This window comes from Bemisia tabaci, chromosome 4 (genome assembly GCF_918797505.1).
Source record: "Bemisia tabaci chromosome 4, PGI_BMITA_v3".
Lineage (NCBI taxonomy): Eukaryota > Metazoa > Arthropoda > Insecta > Hemiptera > Aleyrodidae > Bemisia > Bemisia tabaci.
In genome coordinates, this window is record NC_092796.1 from 10,821,548 (window position 1) to 10,845,302 (window position 23,755).

At 43.2% G+C, this 23,755-nt stretch overlaps 2 protein-coding genes across 8 annotated transcripts in view; both read left to right on the top strand.

Moving 5' to 3' along the window:
* Positions 1 to 23,755, top strand: part of wake (ankyrin repeat and fibronectin type III domain containing protein wide awake) — a 370,794-nt gene that overhangs the window by 323,241 nt on the left and 23,798 nt on the right. The window lies entirely within an intron of this gene.
* Positions 15,580 to 21,647, top strand: LOC140224423 (uncharacterized). The gene has a single exon (XM_072299298.1). The coding sequence runs from the start codon at positions 17,271 to 17,273 to the stop codon at positions 21,354 to 21,356; it is 4,086 nt and encodes a 1,361-aa protein (XP_072155399.1). The 5' UTR covers positions 15,580 to 17,270; the 3' UTR covers positions 21,357 to 21,647.

Here is a 23,755-nt window from a genome sequence, read left to right on the forward strand (position 1 = left end):
CGGATTTTTGTGCAAATTTTAGTGAATTTTCTTCATAACACAAAGCAACTTCCTTAAAATTTTCAAAAGAATCCACACAAAAGTTCTCTCTTAAAAAATAAAATTTCCCATTAAATTTGGCAATAGCTGATGTGGCTCGGTTCCTTTCTCTTTAACGCGGTCCAATTTTCCATAAGGAGTATTGAATCTCCGAAAGTAAAAGCTTCTATCTGTCGCGAAGAGGCCAGTGGAGGGTCTCTTGTCTCTGATCATGTCTCCTTTATCATCAGTTATTTTCATATTTGCTCTAATAATTTCTCCCGAAGCCACTCTGGAGCGGCGAGGAGGACCGGCGAGCTTGACGGAGGAGGAAAGAACTAGAGAAGAAACACAGGGCAACGGGGGCCTTGGGCAGGCCACGGGCTCGGGCACAAAGTAGAGGAGCAAAGCTCGGGCTCGGAGTCGAAGTCAGAGCCGACTGCATTCTTGGTTGTACTCCTTGAATGAGCGGCCAGCGCCTTCTTTGGCGTTATCCTCACTTCTCTCCGCGCCCCTCCCCCCTCCTCTCCCAGTCCATCCTCCACCGCTCTTCCTGAGTCCGCCGCTGCAGCATCGCCGTCGGGAGCCCCACGCTTCCCCCGGGAAATGCACCCCGGAGCTGGAAATCCGGCGGCTTTTTTGTGCAGTTGGAATCAGTTTCGTCAAGAATAGTTACCAAATCCAAAGGGAGGGGGAAAAAGAGCGTCCTTCCTTCTTCTTTCCTCCGTTCCTTCTTTCCTCCCTTTTTCTTCCTACTTTTTTCAGGAGAACGAGGGGAAGGGGGGGGTGAGACTCCTTATACACCCTTCCTGGATCCGCCTATGTACGTAAAAGCCTTCTTCTTAGAAAAGCAATATTATTTTCTGAAAATCGAGTAGGCCCGTCTCACGTAATTAAAAAGAAAGATGGAAGGTTATCTCGCAGGGGCTGTCTACAAGAAGAAGGGGGGAGGGGGTTCAAAAATTCGGCCAAATAGCGAGCGTAATCCTTGAACGGCTCCCATTTCAAATAGTATAGCTATTAATTTGGTTTACAGTGTGTGGAATGACAAATCGTCGCCTTCCTTACATAAGGGCGTGACTACACTCGACGATGAGCCCTGTTGTCCGTATAGCTCAATGCTTTCTCGGGCTCATCTCAAATTATACGCCCAAATCTGCCGCTCGAACGAGATATCTAACCGAAAACCATGCAAATTAAAATCCGGAAAATTGCCAGATTTGGCAATGGACGGCGTAAGTGTACCTGACCCCACTCACTACTCGAAGTGAGGCTTGGCGCTGAATGTTGGCATCGTAGATTAGCGGGGGAGAGGCCGGAGATTTTACAGCGCGCCGTGTGTAAGGAGTCTTTAGTCTCTGAGCGTCAGCAGACGGGATCTATTATAGTCTTTCGCGGCTCAAGTTGCACGGCTCCATTAGCCCGCTACACCCTGGGCGCTGCCCCGGTGCCCCGGCTGTCCGCGGCTACTGTTAGCCAACTTAAGTGCTTGTTAAGCTTCCACGCTCCGAGCTCCTCCTCATTGTATTGAAAGCTCTATTAAGCCCTCCTTTGGAAAATACATCCGCTATAAAGCTCTGCAAATCGAATCGATAGTTGGAAATATCGGGGGAGGGAGTCAGCGTCGGTTTGTCAGTGAAAATAGAAAATTCTGTGGAATTTCGCAAAATTTGCAAACTGTGCGAAATATTTACGGTATATTTTCATATTCAAAAGCACAGAAAATAATGAAATTGCTAATCTAACAATTTTGTTTTTTAAAAAAGTCTCCCTTTTGTTTCAATGTAGATTTTACAATGAAAAAATTCTAATTTAACCACCTACTTGGTTAATTTAGCTTTCCTTCATTATACAATGTACAATTGAAACATGGACATATTTTTAACAATTTAATTGTTAAATCAGGAATCCATTTTTTCCCCGTAAGCTCTCATGAGTCGCAATGAAATTTAGGACGGCAACGTTGTTATGTATTTAAATAATCAAAGTATTATTCGGAAAATTGACAATGTCGTGATGAAACTCAGTAAAAGTTTACTTCATCGGACCAAGAGGCAACGCTGGAATTCTGATACAGAGTAAGAAAAACAAGCAAACATCTTTTAGTCTATGTCAAATGCGACAAACACTATTTTCATCTCAACTCCTGGATGCAACTATTCGAGCTCCATGGATGTCCGTGTTGCATACGCTTGGAGTTGAAGGCGTTTTGACTGTCCAGACACTCACCTCTTCATCCGCGACGCAGTGCCAACGACAACGACGGGCTTCACAGCGAGAATCCACAATGGCAGAGCGTTTTCAATTCTTCATTTATACTACAAAAGTATCTCCTAGGCACGAATAATTGCATACAAGCGTAATTAAGATGTTAGAATCTTTTGTGCTTCAGTTTTGATGTTGGGATGTGCTCAGCATGATTTGTAGAGCAACTATGTATGGCTCAGAGATGTCTTTTGGATTGTGAGTGAGACATTGAAGGCACTTTCGAAACAGTTAAACCCGCCGCACAATGAAAGAAACCTTTGAGAGATATTGGACATGACGTTTTCCACTAAAACTGCAAATTTTGATGTTAATTTCTTCACAATGTCAAATTGTAAAGGATGCATCGTGAAGGAAAGTTTACGCGAAAATAACCACTTAAAACCACTTCTCAAACCTGTACGTTCCGTATTAACATCTATATCAGCCTTCAACGTTTCCATATTTCGTAAAACTCTTCTCATTCGCTCGCTCCACTCCACTGATTGTGAGCGCCGCAGATGAAGCGGTTAATGTCTGAAGTCAAAACGCCTTCAACTCCGTGCGTATGCAACACGGACATCCATAGAGCCCGAATAGTTGCATCCAGGCGCTGTAATGAATTTCGTACCCGTCGCATGTGACACTAAATGAAACGTTGTTTGTTCATCTTGTACTTTGACTTAATTCCAGCGTTGCCCAATGTACCGATGAAGAAAACCGTTACTGATTTTTATCGCGACTTTGTCAATTTTCAGAGGAAAGAATTGTCAAAATGTATTACAACATTGCCAGCCCTCGCAATCGGAAAAAAATTAGGGATCGGTGCATGATACGCTGAGTTTCCTTCAACCAACTTTAACGAGTCGTCCTTTGTTTGGTTTTTTTCCCCTCAGGGAAAACTAATTTTGACGTTTAAGTGCGAAATTTTTAAAGAAAAATCCCTATGAATCGCACGGAATATTGATCAAAAACGATGACCCTTCGTCTTACGAAAAAATGAAACGCGATAGGAAATCTATAACATCACAAGCCTTATGAACATATGGTATGATTTCCTGGGGGCAATAGTGAAACTATAGCACAGTAAAGTCTGGTAAATATATTAGTGAAAATGATATTATTTTCTGTTCTTTCCTTCCTGAAACGTGAGCTGCGTCTAATTTTATTTTATTTATCGTGGCATCAACTTTTAACTTAGCCTCGCTCCGCGACTTTTCGATAAGTTACACCGATCCCAGCTCGCCAATTTAACGACTGCTAAAACTTTTAATGAAGAAAATCAATCTTTCACTACCTTATTGGGCTTTTCTCAGTAGTTCTTTATGTAAAAACAAAATAGGATTAAAAGAAACGTGTGTGCCAAGTTGTTCCCCGCCTTAGAATCAGATCATGGAGTGGTAATTTTCTAGATGAACTTGGTGATTTTTTTAATATTTTATTTTATTAGTATACATCTTTCCGTACTGCCATGCTAAGGAAAAACGCCGTATGAACATTCGAGAGTTGCCAAATTTACCCTGATAAAGCGTGTATTTTAGAAGGAAGTTATGCATATCTTTCCTTGAATTTTTATATGTTGTAGATTGAATTGCGAACAAAATCGGCAGAAAAATTGGAAGAAAAAACATTTAAAACTTCATCAATTGATTCGTTTTTTCTCAAAGGGTATTCGGCAACGCCTCAAGGTTCATACGGCGTTTTTCCTTAGTGCGGCAGTGTAGGTATCACGGTGTCTACAAGTCCAGAATTTCCGGAAAGTCCGTAAATAGTACCAATTTTTTAAGGGGGGTCCGGAAGTACCGAAAAAATGCGGAAATTCCGCAAAAGGTCCGGAATTTTTTTCATTTTTTGGCCATTTTTGTCTCAAGTTGAGCGAGAAATTCAAATTTTTGAATTTTTTTGAATTTCGTCAAATGGAGGTACTAAAAAAGTACTGAATTTTGCTATTGAGGAGGCACTGAATTTTTTTGGGAATGTACTGAAAAAGTACTGTAAAATTACTGATTTTTGGCCCACCTGTTTGAGTAGACACATTGAGGTATGCACTGTTTGCTTAACGTTTTCTTTCCGTAGGAGTATAAGCAAAAAAACCCTTTTATCTGGCCTTTTAAAAAACCACCGACCGACTCGGCAATTTTACTTGCTGTTTTTAATTTGCCATTTCGGCTTGAGTTTGACCCTTAAATCCAGCTTCCGCACGAGTGAAAGCCCCAATCCATCCTCCAAATATTAAGGTTCCTCTAAAAATGCCGTATAGAAAGGACCGTAGGCTTAATTCTATCCAATCAGTCTAGTATAAAATACGAGATCGTATACAAAAACGCTGCGTTGAGGCTCCAGTCAGAATGACGACGGGCCGTGTCTCAAGGGATTTGCTCAACGCTGTGAACCTTCCGTTCCTTGAAACTCCTCTCCCTAACATTGAAAACTTTTTTGAGGACACGGCAATTACAGGTTGTCCAAACATATCTCAACTTTCCCCTCGTCCACTATCTCTCCGCGAAGAAAAAAACTCATAGGTAAAGTTTTGATTACCGATTTTGAAAGCTGTCCTGCCAGACCTCCAAACGTCGGAGCTGAAATTTCTGGAGCTACGCTGCCGTGCTAGAGGCAGAACGCCGTATGATCCTCAAGACGCTGTCAGATTTTCTTTTTAATAAAAAAAATATTACTGGGAAAATTGAGAATATTTTTCTTCCAATTTTTCAGACGAGGTTTTTCGCAATTCGATCCCAAAATATCTGGAAATTTCAAGGGAAATAATGAATGACTTTCCTCAAAAATACAGGTTTTATCCGGGGATATTTGGCAACTCTCGAAAGTTCTTACGGCGTTTTTCCCTCGCATGGCAGTACGGCAACCCTCCCGGTTGAAATGTTGGCGAGCCCCTCATGAAAAAATTAACGTGACATCTTTGATTGTGTTTGGTATTTGACAGGTTTCTGTAAAATTGATTCGTGTGTCTTTTTTTTGCGTTCTTGTCTTCCTTTCCCTCTTCCAATGTGAAGGATTTTGCTGAGTGAGGACGTGATATATCTTTCATCTTTGAAATTTTAATCGGATCAATCTCGGTGAAAACAGGTCTAAATTGCTCCTAAACAACCAAATGTTTCAAAATTTTCCGTATCAGTTACGGAAGTCTTTCAAACTTTTCTATAAGCTGGGGGATTCCCAGAGACACCCTTTGATGAGGTATGCCCTCTGCCCCTTCTCAACGAAAATTTCCTAGTTTCGTCCATGGCCGTATGAATATTGTAATATCAGCAAATTACCTCTCAGAAAAGATTTATTTTTGAAGGAAGGTATGAATATTTTTCCTTTAAATTTTCGGACACTTCAGATCAAATTACTATCAAAACTCTCTGAAAATTGGAAAGAAGTTTGTAAAAATGTTCTTAAAAAATTCATAAATTGTTGAGAGAAATTTTTCAACGACTGACACTTGTTCGGCGTTCTTCCTTCGGACTCTAGCAAATAGTACGACGATGAAAATGAAGCGGTAAAATATGTGAATAAAACTTGGTGACACAATGATGAAATCAATGTTCAAGTTTCAAACGCACTTATTAGCATCGTAAAGTTGTAATAACGGCTGATCATATTTGTTGCATGGGAGGGAAGCCATAAAAATCGGAATTTAAGGGAAGTTTTGCTACCAATGAGTGTATCTGTTGTGGGTGTATCGGTGTTCGTGTTTGTTTAACTGAAGCTTCCCATTTATATAGGAACATGAAAGTTTCTTACAGCGACGAAACTTTCAAAGAGATAAACGAGCGGGTGTTTCAACTCTTCCTCGTTTCCTAATCTAATTGACTATTTTCATTGGATCCAATATTCGGAATATCTTAAAGCTGTTTAGTGTACGTAAAAGGTTTTTCCTTGTATTTTTGTTCTATTTTATTTGTTCATTCACCTTTTGTATCGATACATGAGCAGTTGAAAAAAAATTAGACTGTGGTACAGGTCGAGATGATACAAATAGGAATATTTTGAACAGTACAATTAGGAATGTATGGTGACATGAATTTCAGTTTAACACTAAACTTCTAGAAATTCATTTAGGCTGTAGAAAGCCTTTCAATCTAAAATTTTCTAAGAAAGGAAAAAAAAACGCTGAGAAATCGAGAGTTTTTGAAAAAAAAGCCTGATTGAATTTGCTCCATATTTTTTGACGTTCCTCTGTGTCAAGAAGTTGTATAACTCTCCTTGTTGCAGGAGTATCAATATTTCAATTGAACCGATTATTCTCAAAATCACGTAAGCGCCAAAATTGCGAATGCGAGAAAAACAAACCCCGTTTTATTCGCTGTTTTGACAATCTTTGAATTCCAAAAAATGTATGTTCTTTAAGAAGGCTACTTCGAAAGCAGACATGATTGATTACACCAGAGAAAACAAAGAAAAAACAAACCCTCCACCACCAAAATAGAGATTGTCGCTTACGTGATTTGGAAAATAATCGGTCCAATTTTGAGTTTAAGGTGATTCGATGGACGCCATGTTTTGTGTCAGAACGGCATGCGATATATCGCATCAATTAGTTCCATTTTTTCAGCTACTCGTCATTTTTCTCCAATTTTTAGATCGCAATTCTGTTGTCAGGAGACTAAAGCACTAACTTACTAATTTTAACAAAGAAATTCAACGTAATAAAGGCGTAGTTTTTGCAGAGAGAAAACCACGCCTTTATTACTTTAAATTGCTTTGTTAAAATTGGTAAGTGGGTGCTTTAGTCTCTTGACAGCAGAATTGCGATCTCAAAATTGGAAAAAAATGACGAGTAGCTGAAAAAATGGAACCAATTGATGCGATATTCGCATGCCGTTCTGACACAAAATATGGCGTCCATCGAATCACGTTAATAGTACATCAATGCACTGTTCTTGTGGACGGTCTCAATTAAGAGAAATGAACGGGAGTAACTCGACTACATAATCTAAATATTTAATTTTGTCTCATCACCTTGATCTTGAGCAAGGGTGGAGCGTATGACGATAGAGTAAGTCAAACGCGTGAATGGGGTCATGGAAAAGAGAAAAGGGTTGCAGGGCGATGAGAAGGGGGGCGCGGGGGGAGCCGTGAAAACAAATGACAGAGCAGAACTCCAGGTTCATTAAGGCAAGGATCGGGACAAGGGACAATCCGAGAAGCTGCGCTAACTAAGGCAAACCGAGGTTGAGTTAAATCAGTCACCGCTCACAAAGAGCAAATTGTACCCGGTTCCGCCTTGAAATTCAAGAATACCTCCCGCAATGCCCACGCACCCCGGATTAAAATTCGGCCGCCAACAATGCCACGCACCGCGCTAATGGGAACAGTTATCAGACTTCCGGGAATCTCTGATTTGTTTCGTGAAACTAAAAAATTCCATCGCTCGCGCTGACAACTGTGGTGGTAAGATTACGCTGGGATCCCTCCCGGAATTTGCGACTTTCCTCCTAAAACCAAAGGCTGTTTTTGACAGGACGGTATTCACACTAAAATTAAGCGGGAAAAAATGTGGGCCAATTCGACGCAGAGAAACCAAGCCGCATAAAATAAAAACCGGGTAAAAGAGAGTTGAAGTTGTATTATTTCCTGAAACTCAATAGTAAGGATGCTGTAAATCTGTACTTTGACATCTGGATTAATTTTTCTTGGCTGAATATTTGTGAGATTAAAAATTCACGACTACTTAAAGCCTAATGCTACTTCAAATTCGTTGTGTCTGAAGGATTCGGACCGAAAAACTCAAAATTTAGGTATTAACATTGCCCAATCAAGGAGGTACATCTATAATTTTAACACAAAAAAAGTCCACAAATATTTGATGTAAGTGGAGTTTTGACAGTTTGTTTTTCAGACAACTAATTAATGTAATCAAAGAAATCTACGTTGTTTGAACTTCAATTTTGTGCGATTGAAAAATAACTTCACGGCATCTGTTGGCACGAAAATTATTAAAGGCGGTTGTAACATATTCTTTGTGATACTTTTATACTCATTGTAAGTTGTCCGTCAAAAATTCAATTTTCAGTATTTCGATTCACTGTGATGGAAATCACTTTTCTAAAAGAATTTATTCGATGCGGTAAGGATGCGGCTCTAGTCGATGTAGTGCCTCTTTTTAGATTGATCCATTTTTGTGCCTCAGGAAGACTTTTAAAATCGTTTCCGTCTCATCGTAGTTGCGCCATGCAAGACATGTTACATCTCAACCATTGTCAGTATGGGCTTCCGCTATTGAGCCCCTTCAATATCTGATGATGCAACTATTCCGCCGTGTAGGAGTTGCACAGTATAACCGGTTTAAATGAAGGCGAACTACTGGTTTACGAACTACAGGCACCATAAGTTATACAATGTGATTTCAAGTGGGTCACTTTTATTTTTTTGTTAGCGCATAATGAAGCGCGTTGAAGTGCGCGTTGAAGTGATAGTATTCATAAAATGAAAATATTAACATCAAATTAAATGTACATTATTCTAATCGAAGTAATATTGTTTATTGAATGTAAAGGGGAAAAAACGAGAAAAAAAAACTCAAGTTTATAAAGTAAAGTTGAGAATGGTCCTATTTACATGACATTTTTAGATTTGCTTCTCTTAACATCCCCTACTCACCATTTGAACACGCACCACAGATATTGCAAACGCCTACACTACTCTGCTAAGAAATGGCGCAGTTTATCGGTGAAAAAGAGGCTTTCACCCACGTTGTCCTATTTTAAAATCGTATTCCACGGGTCTGGAGGAAACAATCATGCAAAACCAACAATAAAAACTGGAACAAAAATGTATGGAAAACGAGGGCACACATAGGATTTGCGAACCGATTGTTGAAATTCTGTGTTTTGTCAACTGGGTGAGAAAAGACTAAGGTCAGACGTCCTCTTTTTCGGATATATATGTTTGAATTGACGACAAGCAAACGGCACTTCTGGAGTTCCGATTGCTTGTCTTCAGGTACAGTGATAAGAGTAATGTAATCTCCAACCGACTTTATGGTAGCAAACACTGTAACCAAAGTATGGTGATTGCTACCAAACTTCTGGTTATCCTTATCCTACAGTCCTACACCCCTGCACTATCACTACGTCGAAAATCAAGTAAACTCGTTGTAGAAAAAGAGGGTTGTGAAATAGTGCTGGGTCCACACCATTTTGGGAGGGGAGGGGGCAAAGCCTGAAAATTCCAAAAATTTTGACTGTAATTGAAATTATTGGAACTTTTTGGCTTCGTTTCTCCCGCGAAATGGTGTGGACCCAGCACCATTTCACCACCTTTTTACGTTCAGTGCGGGCCATTTCTTAGTGTTTTTTCTCGCTCGTGGTAGAATTTACCATAAACATGGTAAAATTTGCTATTTTTTTCAGTGTGATAAAGTTAACGTTACTGTAAAAGCCTCATCGACAAAAGCATTGCGCATTTCCTTGATAGAGCAGTGCCAGTCACTACAATGGCGAGGCGCGAGTGATCGATTATCGACAATTCCCCATTTGAAGCTATGGTAAAGAATCGATTTTTAACGACTCGTGTGAACGCCCTATTTATCGATCCTTTTTCATAGGTTTAAATGACGGATTAATCGATATATCGCATAGCACGCCATGCCACTGAGTCACGTAACTCACGAAATTATGCAACGCACGCGTCACGTAATACATAAGCGCCCCCAACCCCAAAACGCGCGAATTTAAACAAACCGCATCGATTTTCGCCACACGCGCGTGACAACTTCCGTGCCTCGCGGCGCTGTGATGCAAACATCTTAATGCAGTCGTTAGCGAGGGCGAGGGCGCGAGGGTAGCCGAGCCGAGGGACAAGGGATGAAAGATGAAAGGTAACAGATCGTGAAGTCACGAGCTGAGACGGATGTGGTGGGAGGGGGGGGGCGTCTGGGGAGGTGGAAGCGGGCCGTCTGGACCCGGTCTCAGAGATGAGGGATGAAGGATGATGGGGGTGGGAGGGCGAGGGGGTGGAAACAGATGCCCGATGCCGGGAAGTGGGTTAAACGTAGGAACCCCGTAATGAATTGGCCTACTCGCCTCGCACGTCCCCGCTGTTGCGTTTGTCCGGATGCGGAAGCCGCTGAGCTGACCCGAGGTGCAACCGCAGAAGATTTCGGGAACGTTTAGTGAGAGGGAACCAACTCCCAGGGGGAGAGAGGATCCTCGTTTGGAGATGAAGTCGGGGATTTTCCGCATTCATACCGAAAATAGATCATTTTCAGTAATAAAATTGTAATCCTAATGATTCATACGTCATTTGAACCACGTTAAGCAGAAAGGAACCAAACCACATCAGCCGCCGCCAAATTTGGACCGCGTTTAGCGGAAAGGAACCAAGCCACATCAGCTATCGCCAAATTTAGTTGGACAATTTAATTTTTTACATGGAAACGGTCAAAACGGATTTTTTTGCAACTTTCAGTGAATTTTCTGTAAAGCATAAAGCAAATTCCTTTTTTTCAAAAGGATCCGCATCGAAGTCCTCTCGTAAAAAATTGAGTTGCCCAATTAAATTTGGCAATAGCTATTGTGGCTTGGTTCTTTTCTGCTTAACGATGTCCATTCAATAGGGCAATTTAATCTTTTACTTGAAAGCGGTTGTGCGGATTTTTGTGCAAATTGCAGTGAATCTTCTGTACAGTACAAAGCAAATTCCCAAAAATTTTCATAAGAATCTGCACAAACGTTCTCGCGCAAAAAAGTAAATCGCCCTGTTAAATTTTGCAATAGTTGATGTGACTTGGTTCATTTCTGCTAAATGCGGTCCGTTTCTGCCTGCGTACAATTTGAGCAGCGTTTATTAGCGAGAGGGAACCAACTCCCTTGGGAGAGAAGAGGTATCCTCGTTCAGAGTAGAGTACCTGTAAAGCGAGAGTTACACAGGTGTGAAACTCGAAAATCCATCAGGCCTTCACCGATGCCTTCGCGAATCAAATTAGGGCCCAAAAAGGAATTCAAACTATCCGGAACGATTTATTTTCACAATTGTTACGACCGTGATAATATTTTGCCAAAAATTTCAAAAAGCAGACCTCTTCTACAAACGTAACCTTTACTTCGTTCGGAGGTTGCATACTCAATCCGTTTTCGAGTTCAAATTTAGGAAAAAACTATTGTCAGAAAACTGACTTAGATCCCGCAAGTACACCCGCATCTTTTTTTTTTAAAAAAAAAAAAGCTCCATGAAAGATACATCACTTACATGAATTTTCAATATCGCTTGGAGAAGTTGTGAAGTCCTGCGTTAATGTGGAGGCCGTAACAGAATCGCATAAAATGCGATTATTTAGACGTCTAGGGCATATTTTGTCCTATCTAGTGAATGGGTGGAGTTCAATACAAATTATACTCTTGCCGTTCACTCGCAAAAATGTTCTACGGTACGGCGCATTTTCCGCCTTCAATTCAGCCGGTTAGGCCAAAATAGCCGCACAAGCGTTTGAATAGTTGCATCCTCAGGAACTAACATTAGAATCGAGTATATACCAGGAAAAATTCAAATCGCATATTTTAGCAATTTGAGCTCATAGTCACGGAAAAAACAAGACTAGTGTTGAGCACTACTGGCCGTTTAGTGGGGAGTAGTTGAGGGCTGGCGTCTAAGCGCTGTACAGCTCAACACCGGAAGGCAGTGCAGGTGGGCACTGAACATGAGTAGTGCTAATCAGATGCCGCGAGACGTAGTTGCGCTTAACAGGTGTAAATTCACCCACGAGTCGTCGGAGTCACGATAGCCTGGTGGTAACGCGCTGGTCTTCCACCGGCGCAACCCGAGTTCGATCCCAGACGGAGACGTTTCATATTTTACGCTCGCTCCAAAGTCACTTTAGGGCTTGACACTACTTCTTCCTTAGTGACCCAGCCTCGAGCTGTTTAGTGCCCAGCACTCCTCTGACTTGCTGGCTCCATTTGACCTAACCCTCGTTAGTGCCCAGCACTAACATGTAGGTCCCAACCCTAAACTCGTTTTTTCCGTGTACTCTGTAACTCAACCAGTTGCACTTGTCGCCATGGCAAGGATTTCAAGACGGTTTGTTCGGAGAAAATTGGGACTAAAACTCATTATTACTTTGAGTTGTATGTACAGACAAAACTTAAAACTTATTTTTCAGTTCCAACATGCCTCAGGTTACTTTCTCTCTTCTTAGCTTGATTCACTTAAGACAAAGAAAGTTGAACCTTTAGACCCCGTAACGATTTACAAAATATTTCCAAAAAAAAAAAATTATTGTATTTTCCTCGCGAAGAAAATCCAAAGAAAAAATACCTACATTTTTATCTTATCTGGGGGTAAATTGTTGAATCGTTTATCCAATGGTCCTGATCGATGAATCCCTATCTTAGCAATGCTTTTTATCTATATCAAAGTTATTCTATAACGATTCAGAAACCGAGCCCCTGGTAACACTCAACAGAATAACGGAGAGGGCAAAAGCTCTGTCAACCTTCTCCAACCACTACCGTGAGAATAATTGGAACGGCTTATTTATAGTAAGCCCTAGAATGAGCTTATCGACCTGAGATTTCCGCCCCATCAGCGTGAAAATTAGGACAGCATAGACGAGGAATCGTAGAACAGCAGTCTTGCGAAAAATAAAAATGATTCTGCAACTTTTTCTCTTGTATCTCACATACTTGCCGTAATTAAAATCTCACCCTTAGCGCGAGGCTACATCAGAGGGAACTAATTAATAAAGAAAACACTTAACAGCTTTTAATACCCGTATAGACCGCGCTCGGGTTAATTTTAAATTCATTATATGGAGCGCTAACTCCAGCTCTATGATAGCGTAGGCGGGGAGAGTTTGATAAGTGGGTATGAAAACATTCTAAGGAACAAGTTGATTAAATCATTTCAATGCCTCGTGCATTCAGTCATGATGTTTTCATTTGACACGACTAACAGCTTACGAGTGACACGTAAGCTCTAACTTCAACTTATTTTACGAATTACCGAGAAGTACTTCTCCCTTAGGATTTCTCATGTGGAACGGTACACTTGGCAGTGCATTCGTATCCGACAATCGTAACGCCTCAGCCAACTTTTAATGTTACAACAATCGCACTGATTTTAGCAAAGGAGAGGTAACCAATTTTTTTGGAAACTAATTTATAAGCTAAGGAAACACTCCCTGACCGCGCTGCGAGTTGTCTCTGGCTGCGAGCCTTTTAACGAGGTCGCAAATTTTTTTTTTGGAGGGAAAACTAACACACACAAAATTAACCTACAGCTTGTGCTTTACTTTATACGTTTATATTAACAAAATATTTTGGTTACTCTTTCGTGCTGTGTAGCAACATATTCAATTCGGCTTCTACGTGCCAGTGGCGTGGCGTGTTTGCGATATATCGATTGCTATGCCATTTAAACCTATGGAAAAGAATCGATAAACAGGGTGTTCGCAGCGAACACCTTAATAATCGATTCTTCACCATAGGTTTAAATGGCATAATGATCGATGTATCGCAATTCACGCCGCGCCACTGCTACGTGCGGAGTGTTCACCGCCGAGACGGGGCAAGTGGTTAGAACTTAAGTTTTTGATGTCATGGTGAAAACGAAGCACACCTTATGCTAGTTTTGCCTTGCGGTAAAGAAGAATACCGCATTAATATTTGGACTTCCCAAATGTCTCCTGTTAAAATGCGAATCTCCTGTAAAAATTGGAAATTTTTCCTCTTTAGTTTTAGAGTTTTTTAAACACTATTTGGACCGCGTTAAGCATAAAGGAACCAAGCCACGTCAGCTGTTGCCAAATTCAATCGGGCCATTTAATTTTTTCCATGAAAACGGTTGGGCGGATTTTTGCGCGAATTTCAGTGAATTTTCTGCAAAATGCAGAGCTAATTCATTAAACATTTGCAAAGGAGTCCGCACAAATGTTCTCTCGTAAAAAATTAAAATTCCCAGCTAAATTTTGCAGTAGCTGATGTGGCTTGGTTCCTTTCTGCTAAACGCGGTCCATATAGTCTAGCGCGTGTGTAAATGTCAAGAAGACGTGTTCACAGCTTTTCTCGAAAATTATATTTTATCGGAGGAGATATGGCATTGTTTGAATCCATTGTCTCATCCCCTGCCTTGGCACGGCAAAAATCTTACTGATTGGATTCGCGCAGTCGACAACGTTAAGCCACGGTTTCACAAGCAGTGCGCGACGAGAAGCCAACCGCGATGATTTCAAACCTGTCTTTTGCCTTATGCATTTTTTATTCTTCTTCTTTATTTTTTCTCTGAATGTATTGGTGAAGCGAATCGCCTTTTTAGTGGCAACAGGCGGGTCTAAAATCATCGCACCCATCATGCGAATGAACCACAGCACACTCAGGGTTGACTTTGCGTCGAGCGCTGCCGGTGGAACCGTGGCCTAAGACGATCAGCTGACGATTAAAACATCGGATTTAAATGCGCCCCTGCGAAGGTATCCGCTACCCTTCGCTCCTTAGAGTTCCCCTTCGATTCTTACAGTGTTGTCAAAATTCCCGTGAGTTGATGAAATCATACGGATTAAGCGCTCTCTTAAAATGTAGAGCATCTTAATCCTATTGCATAGTTGCTGGTTCGCTTTTTTTTTTTTTTTTTTTTTTTTTTTTTTTTTTTTTTAAAAAAAACAAGGGCTTCAATTGTTGGTGCTCCTTTTATGCAAAGCAAGCATGGGATACTTTTGGGGTCGTATATATAGTCACTCTCCAAGCAGCTCACTGCCATAGGAGGACCAAAATCGTAATACAAACAGCACAAGTTTATTACCTACACCAGTTGCGTGGAATTTAAAATTCCATCTCTTATTTTATATTTTAAGGAGAGAAAAAACCCTATATTTTCAAGGCAGTTATCTATCACTATTTAGAGAGCAATTTGAAAGTCGCCCAATCAATCTATCGACTATAAAATCGTTCTCCAAAGTGCGGAAGTCCACCTTAAGTACTCATTTTTACATAGTGGAAGAAAAGAAAAAAATGAGAATTAAATGAAAGATTTCGGGTTTTCTATGTTTTTGGTGCTCAGAGTCCCTGACCCTGAAATAAATGTCGACAGCGAAACTCTCAAATCACGCATTTCGATTTTTGACTTTGCAAACTCCCTGTCATATTTTATTTTTCAAATGGAAAACTACTCAAAGGCAATTTTTAACAAACTGACATCTAAATATTCTTCTCTGTGCGAAGCAAATTTTGCAAAAACTCCGAGGAATGATGTGGATTTGTAAACATCAGATTTTTAAACACCGATGACAAGAAACATGGTTTGGTTGTTTCACCGGCAATGTTTCATTAATGTCATATATTGCACAGCTCCTCGAAATTTCATGAAATGCATAGAATTTTCCAAAAAGGAACCAAGAGCATTCCAATGTTGCTAGGATTGTGCAACTTACATTCCTATCAATATAATTACTGAAACAGCGCAAAAAATTAAATTTACGTAAGTAATTTTTGTGTTGAATTTATAGTTTAAAGGGAACAAAGATAAAATTTATTTAGATGATCAGTTTACATTTGCAAGGTAAAAAGAGTTGCATAATCTCAGCGACATTTGAATACTTTGGTCCCTTTTGCTAAATGCAATCCAAATATTTCACGGGAGCTCCCAACTTTTGAAGTTCCCTTCGATTCTTTTTATCCCTGCACGACCTGGCAACTCGGTCGAGCCCCTGAGATTGCGAGCCCTGCACCGCGAGCGTCACCCCTTTGAGCGGAACCACTTCCCCTGCCCGGCGGGACGGAGCGGGGCGCGGCGGGGGGGGGGGGGGTAGCGGAATCACCCCAATGTAACGGCCGCCGCGTCGCGTCATATCTCCGTCGCCGGGGCGCGTGCTGCGGCACCCCCAGCGAAGAACAGATGCCCCTTGCATACCCGCACTTTCGTAGTACTCGCATCTGCCCGCGGCCAGCCGACCGGCAAATCTCTAACGGACCTCAGTCCGCTCGCGATGCCGCACTGTCAACATCGTGTCCGCGCAGTTCCGGACCCGCAAACCTCGTAGATCCGCTCGTTTTTACCACGCTTTTTGTTTGTCTTCCAAAGTTCCGCCGAGTTCGTTTGTCACCGTCGAAGCGTCGTCGAAAGTTCCCCTGGATATTGATATCAACCGCGAGATCGAGATCTGTTTTCGTTCGCATAACCTCGTTTCCGAGAAGCTCAACAGGCTGTATTTTTCCGAGTTTCTTCGTCGTGTTGTGCGCGCCGTTTTTTTCGATCTCTCGATATCATCGAAATTTCGATCCAGCTGTGATACAGTTTTCCCGACGGAATCGTTAGTGTTAAAGTCGACGACATTGATTGAAACCCGTTGATTTTGGCCGCATATTCTTCTATGCGAATAGTTCAAAAGTTCGACAAAAAAAGTTCGAAAGTTCGTCAAGAGGATTCAAAAGTTCGATCATCCCTTTTGAAGTTCCAGTGTTGTGAAATGAATCGTTGTTTCGGTTTCCTATGTATTTTCATCAGTAACAAAGATTATAGCAAAATCGCATCAACTGAAAATCAAAAATTTTGGCGGAAACTGGTTGTAGTTAGTGATATTGCAATCAAACGTGTTAAATGAAATTTGTTATTCTCTGTGACATAACCTTTACTACTACGTGTATTCTTTTATGAAGCAATATTTTCCGCATTTTTCACTCACCTGGCAACCCTGCTTTGACTACCCTCCATCGCAATACGCGTCGCACATTTCTCTCATTTGCCAATTGAATAGTGCCTTCGAGTGACTCCAATCATATTGAATTCGTTCATCAAAGCTACAATTTTTGTGATAAATTTTGTGTTTAGTTCATAGGATAATTTAAAAATTAACTAATTGAACCGTAGTGCCGTATATAAAAAGTCATTCGACATCGCATTGACCCAGAAGTTGAACATTCAGGACTCGCATGCCTAAAATATTTAACGCAGTTTTTGAATGGGTATCAATTTCATAGTGTGAAACCCTGAAACCATACTCGAATCTACAAACGCAGTTTTGAATGCTGTTGCTAAAATAAAAAAATATCGCTTCCAAAAGTATATTAACCATGGATTGGATAGAAAGAGAAAGAGAGGCCCTGTTCGAGACGAAAGGCTACGCGAACCTATCGAACTCCTCGAGTTCCTCTATCGAATGCTTCAGCCCAGACGGTGCATTCGCCGGCTACAACTTCCGGCGCCAACAATCGCTCCACAAGACCTCGCTGATCAGATCGTCGATCCGCCGCTTGAGCACCCGCTTCAGATCGGGCGAGGGCCCCGAGAAGGACCGCCCGAAGACGCCCCAGAAGGTGACCCCCAAGTGTCTGGCGAGCCCGGCGGCCCGGTGCGGCCTCAGCGAGTCCTTCAAGAGGAAGAAGACGAAGAGGATGCTGGACACGAAGCTCAAGCGGAAGCTCAAAGCGGACAAGAGCTTCGCGAAGAGCGGCGTGAAGACGGAGACGCTGTTCCAGTCGCTCAAGAACCACTTCCGACCGCCGCCGAGGCTCAAGCGACCGCGGCACCCGATCAGGATCGAGGACATCTCGGCGCCGATCCCGATCAGCTCCGAGACCGACGAGGACCCCGCTTACGAGTCCATCACCGAGTACAGGGAGATGCTCGTCGGGACGCCCCTCCCGCCCACGCCGCCCAGGAACAGGTCCAGGCTCCAGAGGAGGTCCGAGAGCCAGCAGCAGCGATCGGTCAGGCGGCAATCGCAGCTCCAGAGTCAGGAAACGCAACAGCAGAGTCAGGAAGAGCAAAGTCTAGTCTCGCAGCAGAATCAGCAACCGCAACTGCTGAAACAGCAGAATCAGCAATTGCAGAATCAACAACCGCAACTGCAGAATCAGCAACCGCAACTGCAGAACCAGCAACCGCAACTGCAAAATCAGCAACCGCAACTGCAGAATCAGCAACCGCAACTGCAGAACCAGCAGCTGCAACTACAACCGCAGCAAAGCCGGCCACTCCTACCGCCACCTAATCAATTGACCCGGCAGGAGAGAGACCATGGCAGTCCGGAGAGCATCTACGAGGCTCTCCCTTTCCACAACCTCGAGGTGAGGGATCGCCCCGACATCGAGTTCGTAGTGCCGGAGATCGACGTCAAGAAGTACATCCGCTACCCCGACAAGTTCAACACGGCCTTCCTGCAGGAATCGCTGCTCGAGACGCCTCAAAAATTGACCCGCAGAAACCCGTTCCTCTCGCCTTTTTCACCGGAGAAACAACTGGATGAAACGTTTTACGTCAAGGCAGTCAATCCGTTCTCTGAAACCACTCAGGAAATCTATTCCGAACCCCAAGTATTCACCGAGGAAAGACCGAATTTAGATTGTGTTGATCGCACGACTGAAGCGCCCAAAGTGGATGAACAAGAAGAAGTGATCGTGCAAAATTACCCCTGTAAAAATCAGAGCAGTCCAGAACCGCTGATCGTTAATGAAGGCCCTTTGAGCTTGTACCTGAAACGAAACCTAAGCACCATCAACGAAACCTCGGAGACCGTCAGCAGCGAGGCAAGCGAAAAAGAAAATAAATTTTCCGACCGAACGTTCGACAAGAGTGCGAAAATTAGGGGTTCATTCTCGTCCACGTCAAGGTCGGACAGCTCGTGGGACGATCGGAAAGGAGAGACCTCGAGTGTGGAACCCGAAGGAGAGGAAGAAGAAGATTGGGCTGAGGATGATTACGCGGTTCTGGCTAACGCGTTCGACCTCCCTCCTCCCCCGCACTCGTGGGTTCGAGATAACAGCCCTCCTGGCGCACCCGAGGTACTGGCTCAACCCTTGACTTCCTTAACGCCGGAGCCGGATTCACCGCAGTTTGTGATGGTACCGCAAAATTCGACACCGCTCAACGGTACTTTCATCGTCTCGAAAAATTCCACCGGTGAAAAGTCCGCGCCCACACCTAGCGCCCCGAGTTTGGAGGACTCTCCAGGGTGGATCGTGGTTACCTCCGATCACAACTACAGCCAGCCGCATTGTAGCAAAGACGCCTGGCCTACCGCCGCCGAGGAGGAAGTCGTGTCGGCGTGTTTCTCGCCCGACGAAAACGCGTGGGCCTCGGCCCCTTCGGAGCAGAATATACTCTCAAACCCGGATATAGTGCGAAAACTGGATGAAATGAGGAACATGAGCACAGCGACTAACCCGGATACAGCGAGAACCCCGGATATACCTGGAGACTTGGAAACCAACGATACTTTGGAAAGTTCGTCACAGCTCGATTTTCGAGTGGATTTCCAGGACTACCAAGAGACCGATGAAATCGCGAAATCGGCCGGGGTAGCTTTCATCGACGAAATCCTCGAGAAGCAATTGGAAAAATTGGCCGAGGAGGTGTCCGCGCAGTTTCACGATCAGTTTTACGTCGACGCGGCTGGGGACATCCTTCCGAAAATCAGTTCTGCCTCTGAGCCTTCGAGTGAAAACTCAGTGCAAAATAGCGGACTTCCGGCGGAAAAAGGAAACCCGGCCGACGATGACTACGGATTTTTGAGCGGAAAATTCCAGATAAATACCGGAAATCTGGGCCCCAGACCGGAAACAGCCAGGAACCTGGAAGTTGTCACAAACCTGAATACGGTGATAAATTCGGATACAGCGAGGAACTCGGAAATCTTGGATACGCTGGAAACCACGGAGCATTTGCGGAAGAAGTCGGTGAGATTCCAGCATGACAGTGACAACTTAGAGAAACCCCTAGCTCGAGTGATCAGTTACGAAAAATGCGAGTCCTTCCACGAGTCACCGCCCGCGCTCCACTGCTACGAAAACGAGGCCCTGAACGACGAATCGCTCGAGGACGATGACGTCACAAACGCAGTGCCGCCGGACCCCGAGCTGCAAGTCAAAGTTCGCGCCCTCTTCGAGAAAACCAGCAAGGGGGAGTCCAAGCTGCGGAACATGCTCAAGCTCAAAGGGTCCAAGGTCGGGGAGGGGGAGGCGAAAATCAAGTCGAAGAAAAACAAAAAAGTCGTCAGCAACTTCCTGCCGTTGAGGGACATAACGGACTCGTACGCGGTGCGTGATCAAAAAATTAATAGTCTGCTCGATCAGAAGGGACACCAAACTCCCGCCAAGCAGTTGTTCTCCCCCGGCGACGCAAGTTCGGAGTCTGGTCACGAGTATTTCAAGATGAACAAGACCAGCGTCCAACCTGTAGTCCTCAAAGATTTCCAGAACCAAGTTACGAGTTTCTACATCAGCAAGGACGAGTTTGATCGCATCAAAAACTCGAGCGAGGATCTGCCGCCGATGACCAACAAAATCCCGAAGAGCCACCGGGTTTTGGGCATCAGCAGCGATGTGCCCGTCGAACCGGTTCCGAAGTCGGCGCCCGTCCAGAACCACGACGTCAAAGACAAAACCCGCAGGAGCAAGCGTCGGAAGTCGAAAGTTGAAAGTTTGGAGAAGCTAGAAGAGGAGCGGCAAAATCGGATCATCGAAAAGAGCATCAAGGAGATCGAGAAGAACATCAACGCCCTGAAGTTCGAGGAGAATAAAGAGAACTATGACCAGGGTTTCGTGTCGAAAGTCCAGAAGCTCAGGGGCGTGGACGCGACGTCGAAGATTTCCACGCCGATCTTCGTGGCCCATTCGCTCCCCCAAAACGTGCCCCCGAAAGTCGAGCAGTTTTTCGGGGAGCGGTGCTCCAGTTTGAAGTACCTCGCCAGCATGTCTCCGCACCTCAACAAGGGTGGACTCAAAGGTGGAGCGCGCGGAATTTTGCGGGGAAGCAATTTCTCCGACGCACCTTCTACCGAACTCAATAAGGACCCCGCAAATTTCGGTAGAGATGAAGCTGTAAGAATTGAAGCAGCGAATAAAGAGCCTGAAGTTCTAACCTCAAAGAATGAAGTTCCGGCCGTTGAAGTGAAAGTTCCGATTGCGAAACTCGAGGTTCCGGCCGAAAAACTTGAAGTTGCGCATCGAGAGGTTCAAGTCCGGTGTTGCAGGCTGAAGTTCCTAACCAGGAGGTTGAAGTTCCAGCCGCGACTGAAGTTCCGCAACCGAAGTTTGAAGTTTCGACCGAGAGAAGTGAAGTTCCGGCTCGGCCACCGCGAAGACGCTCCCGCGCTGAGCGTAACCGTCGACGGTTCAGCGATGCGAACTTGCAGTGCAGTCTCGCTGATCGGCGAGTAATTCGCGCGAATGAAGTTGCGGCCAATCGAAGACGCAAGTGTGAAGTTTCGGTGCCGTGTTCGGGTCGGGAGGATCCGTTTTGCGTGCGGAAACGCGAAGTTTCGCCGGCCACGCGGTCGCGGCCCACGGTGAGGAGGGCAGCCGTGCACCGGAGCAAGTCCCTGACGATCAGGACACAGTCGCCGGAAAGCGTCAGAGACACCCTGAACACCACGAGGAGCCAGGAGGCCGAGTTTTTCCGGACCGAAATACTTAGTAATCCATCCTCAGCTTCTCTCCCGAGCGCTTCTCAAATGAGTAGGTTTTTATTATAATGTATTTACCACACTGGTAAAAAAAACACATTGGATCTAGAGTCCAGACTCTTGAAAACATTGACAAGAAAAAGGACTCTTGATTCAATCAGATTTAAGCTTAAATCAAAAGGAAATCCGCTCAAATTTAAGAGGCTTGGTTCTTGATTTAAGCTTGAAATCTGATTGAATCAAGAGTACTTTTTCTTGTCGATGTTATTAAGAGTCAGGACTCTAGATCCAATGTGTTTTTTTTTTTCCAGTGCAAGTTTTTTATATTTTGGCGTCTATTTCTCTCAGTTTAGCCGATGGAGAATGATGCCGCGTAGAATTTTATCAGAAAATAATCCTATTTTATCAGAAAAAATTCGGCGGCAAATGCGCACGAGGTGTTTTTCCTTAGTACGGCGAACTACAACGGCACCTGCCTTTGATTTTCCCTTCGAGAAGTAACGTGTTTTTAGACCAGTTCGAGGCCAAGATTTTGGCAAATAGCTTTTTGATCAAATTCTAATGCAAGTTTTATCTAAGTTTTATTAAAATCTGACAAGACTTTGCTGAAATTGCATTAGTATTTGTTACGAAATGTCGTGTTTCATAGTTTTTTGTACTTACCTCGTTAATTTTGGTCAGTTTTACATAATTGGAACGGAATGAATCAATGTACCTCATCGCTTTGGAAACAATATTTATGACCAAAGTTATGATGATCAATTGGACTACATTTTGCAATTTGGAGCTATAAATTCTAGCCCGGTTTAAAAACAACGTACGTGCCATTAGTTTCCCTATGCACATTAGTGTTTTTCCGGAAGAGCCAGAACTTATAGTTCCAAATTGCAAAATGCAGTCCAATTGATCAACTCAAAGGATGTTAAATAATTACTCATAAGTACACGTGTTTTCATTATTATTATGAATTTTCTCTGATCAATATGATTGAGGTATGAAATACATAAATTGACTGATCCAATAACTCAATCTAGGGACTCAAATGTTGTATAAAAAGCATGGTTACCCACATAAATGTTTGCGAATTCAGTGATCTCGTTGTATCAGTAACCACAAAATGATATCGATAGTTTGGGCTGGCAATCCCCTACCGAATTTCCAAATCGTTCCGGTTGTATTTTTGCATGAAAATCTTCCCGTATTATATACTGGAAAAAAAAACATTGGATCTAGAGTCCAGACTCTTAAAAACATCGACAAGAAAAAATACTCTTGATTCAATCGGATTTTTGCTTAAATGAAGAACCAAGCCTCTTAATTTGAGCGGATTTCTTTTGGATTAAAGCAAAAATCCGATTGAATCAGGAGTATTTTTTCTTGTCATGTTTTCAAGAGTCTGGACTCTGGATCCAATGTGTTTTTTTTCCCAGTGTATTCTTTATTTTCGTTGCTGCCCATCAGAAAATCCATCTATTTTCCTAAAATTTGACCACATCGGAAATGCACTTACACTCTAACTTAATTAGTGGAGGTAACGGTGTCCGCACTCGGGCTTTTACGGAACGGCGTAACTTCGAAGAAGTTCCCCGTCCAATGACGGAGGCGGGAGAAACGTTGTCACCGTGAGTCGGCATTTTTACGAGCAACGGAAAATGATTCGGAACTTTCGCGGAAAATTTCGCGATGTTTGCTAAAGGATGTTGCACCTGTAGTCACCTGGCATAATGGTTAACGCTCTTCAAAGAGGAGCTCGCATTTCACCCAGTTTACACGCTGGCATTTTGAATCGCGTTAGCGTGACGTCAAGACGCAATAAACGTATACAGAACAGTATATGACGTAATTGCTATCCGATCCCCTGCAGATTTAATGACGATTAGCCAACAGCTGTTTTTATTTGAATTTAACCTCTCTCAGTATAGAGTTAAAAGCAAAATCAACTTTCGGACACTAAGAGTGCCTTCACCCTCTTTTTCCTCAGAATTTAGAGGGAATTCAGAGGGTGCAGATGATTAACCTCCTAGTGCCGCGGCAGCTACGTGCTTTTTTCAAGCGTGGATCGTCACCATCCGGCCAAAGTATCACAAGCGCCATGTGACGTTTAAAAATTTCCGCCACCATTATATTTTGCGACAGAGAAATTGTTCAACGAAG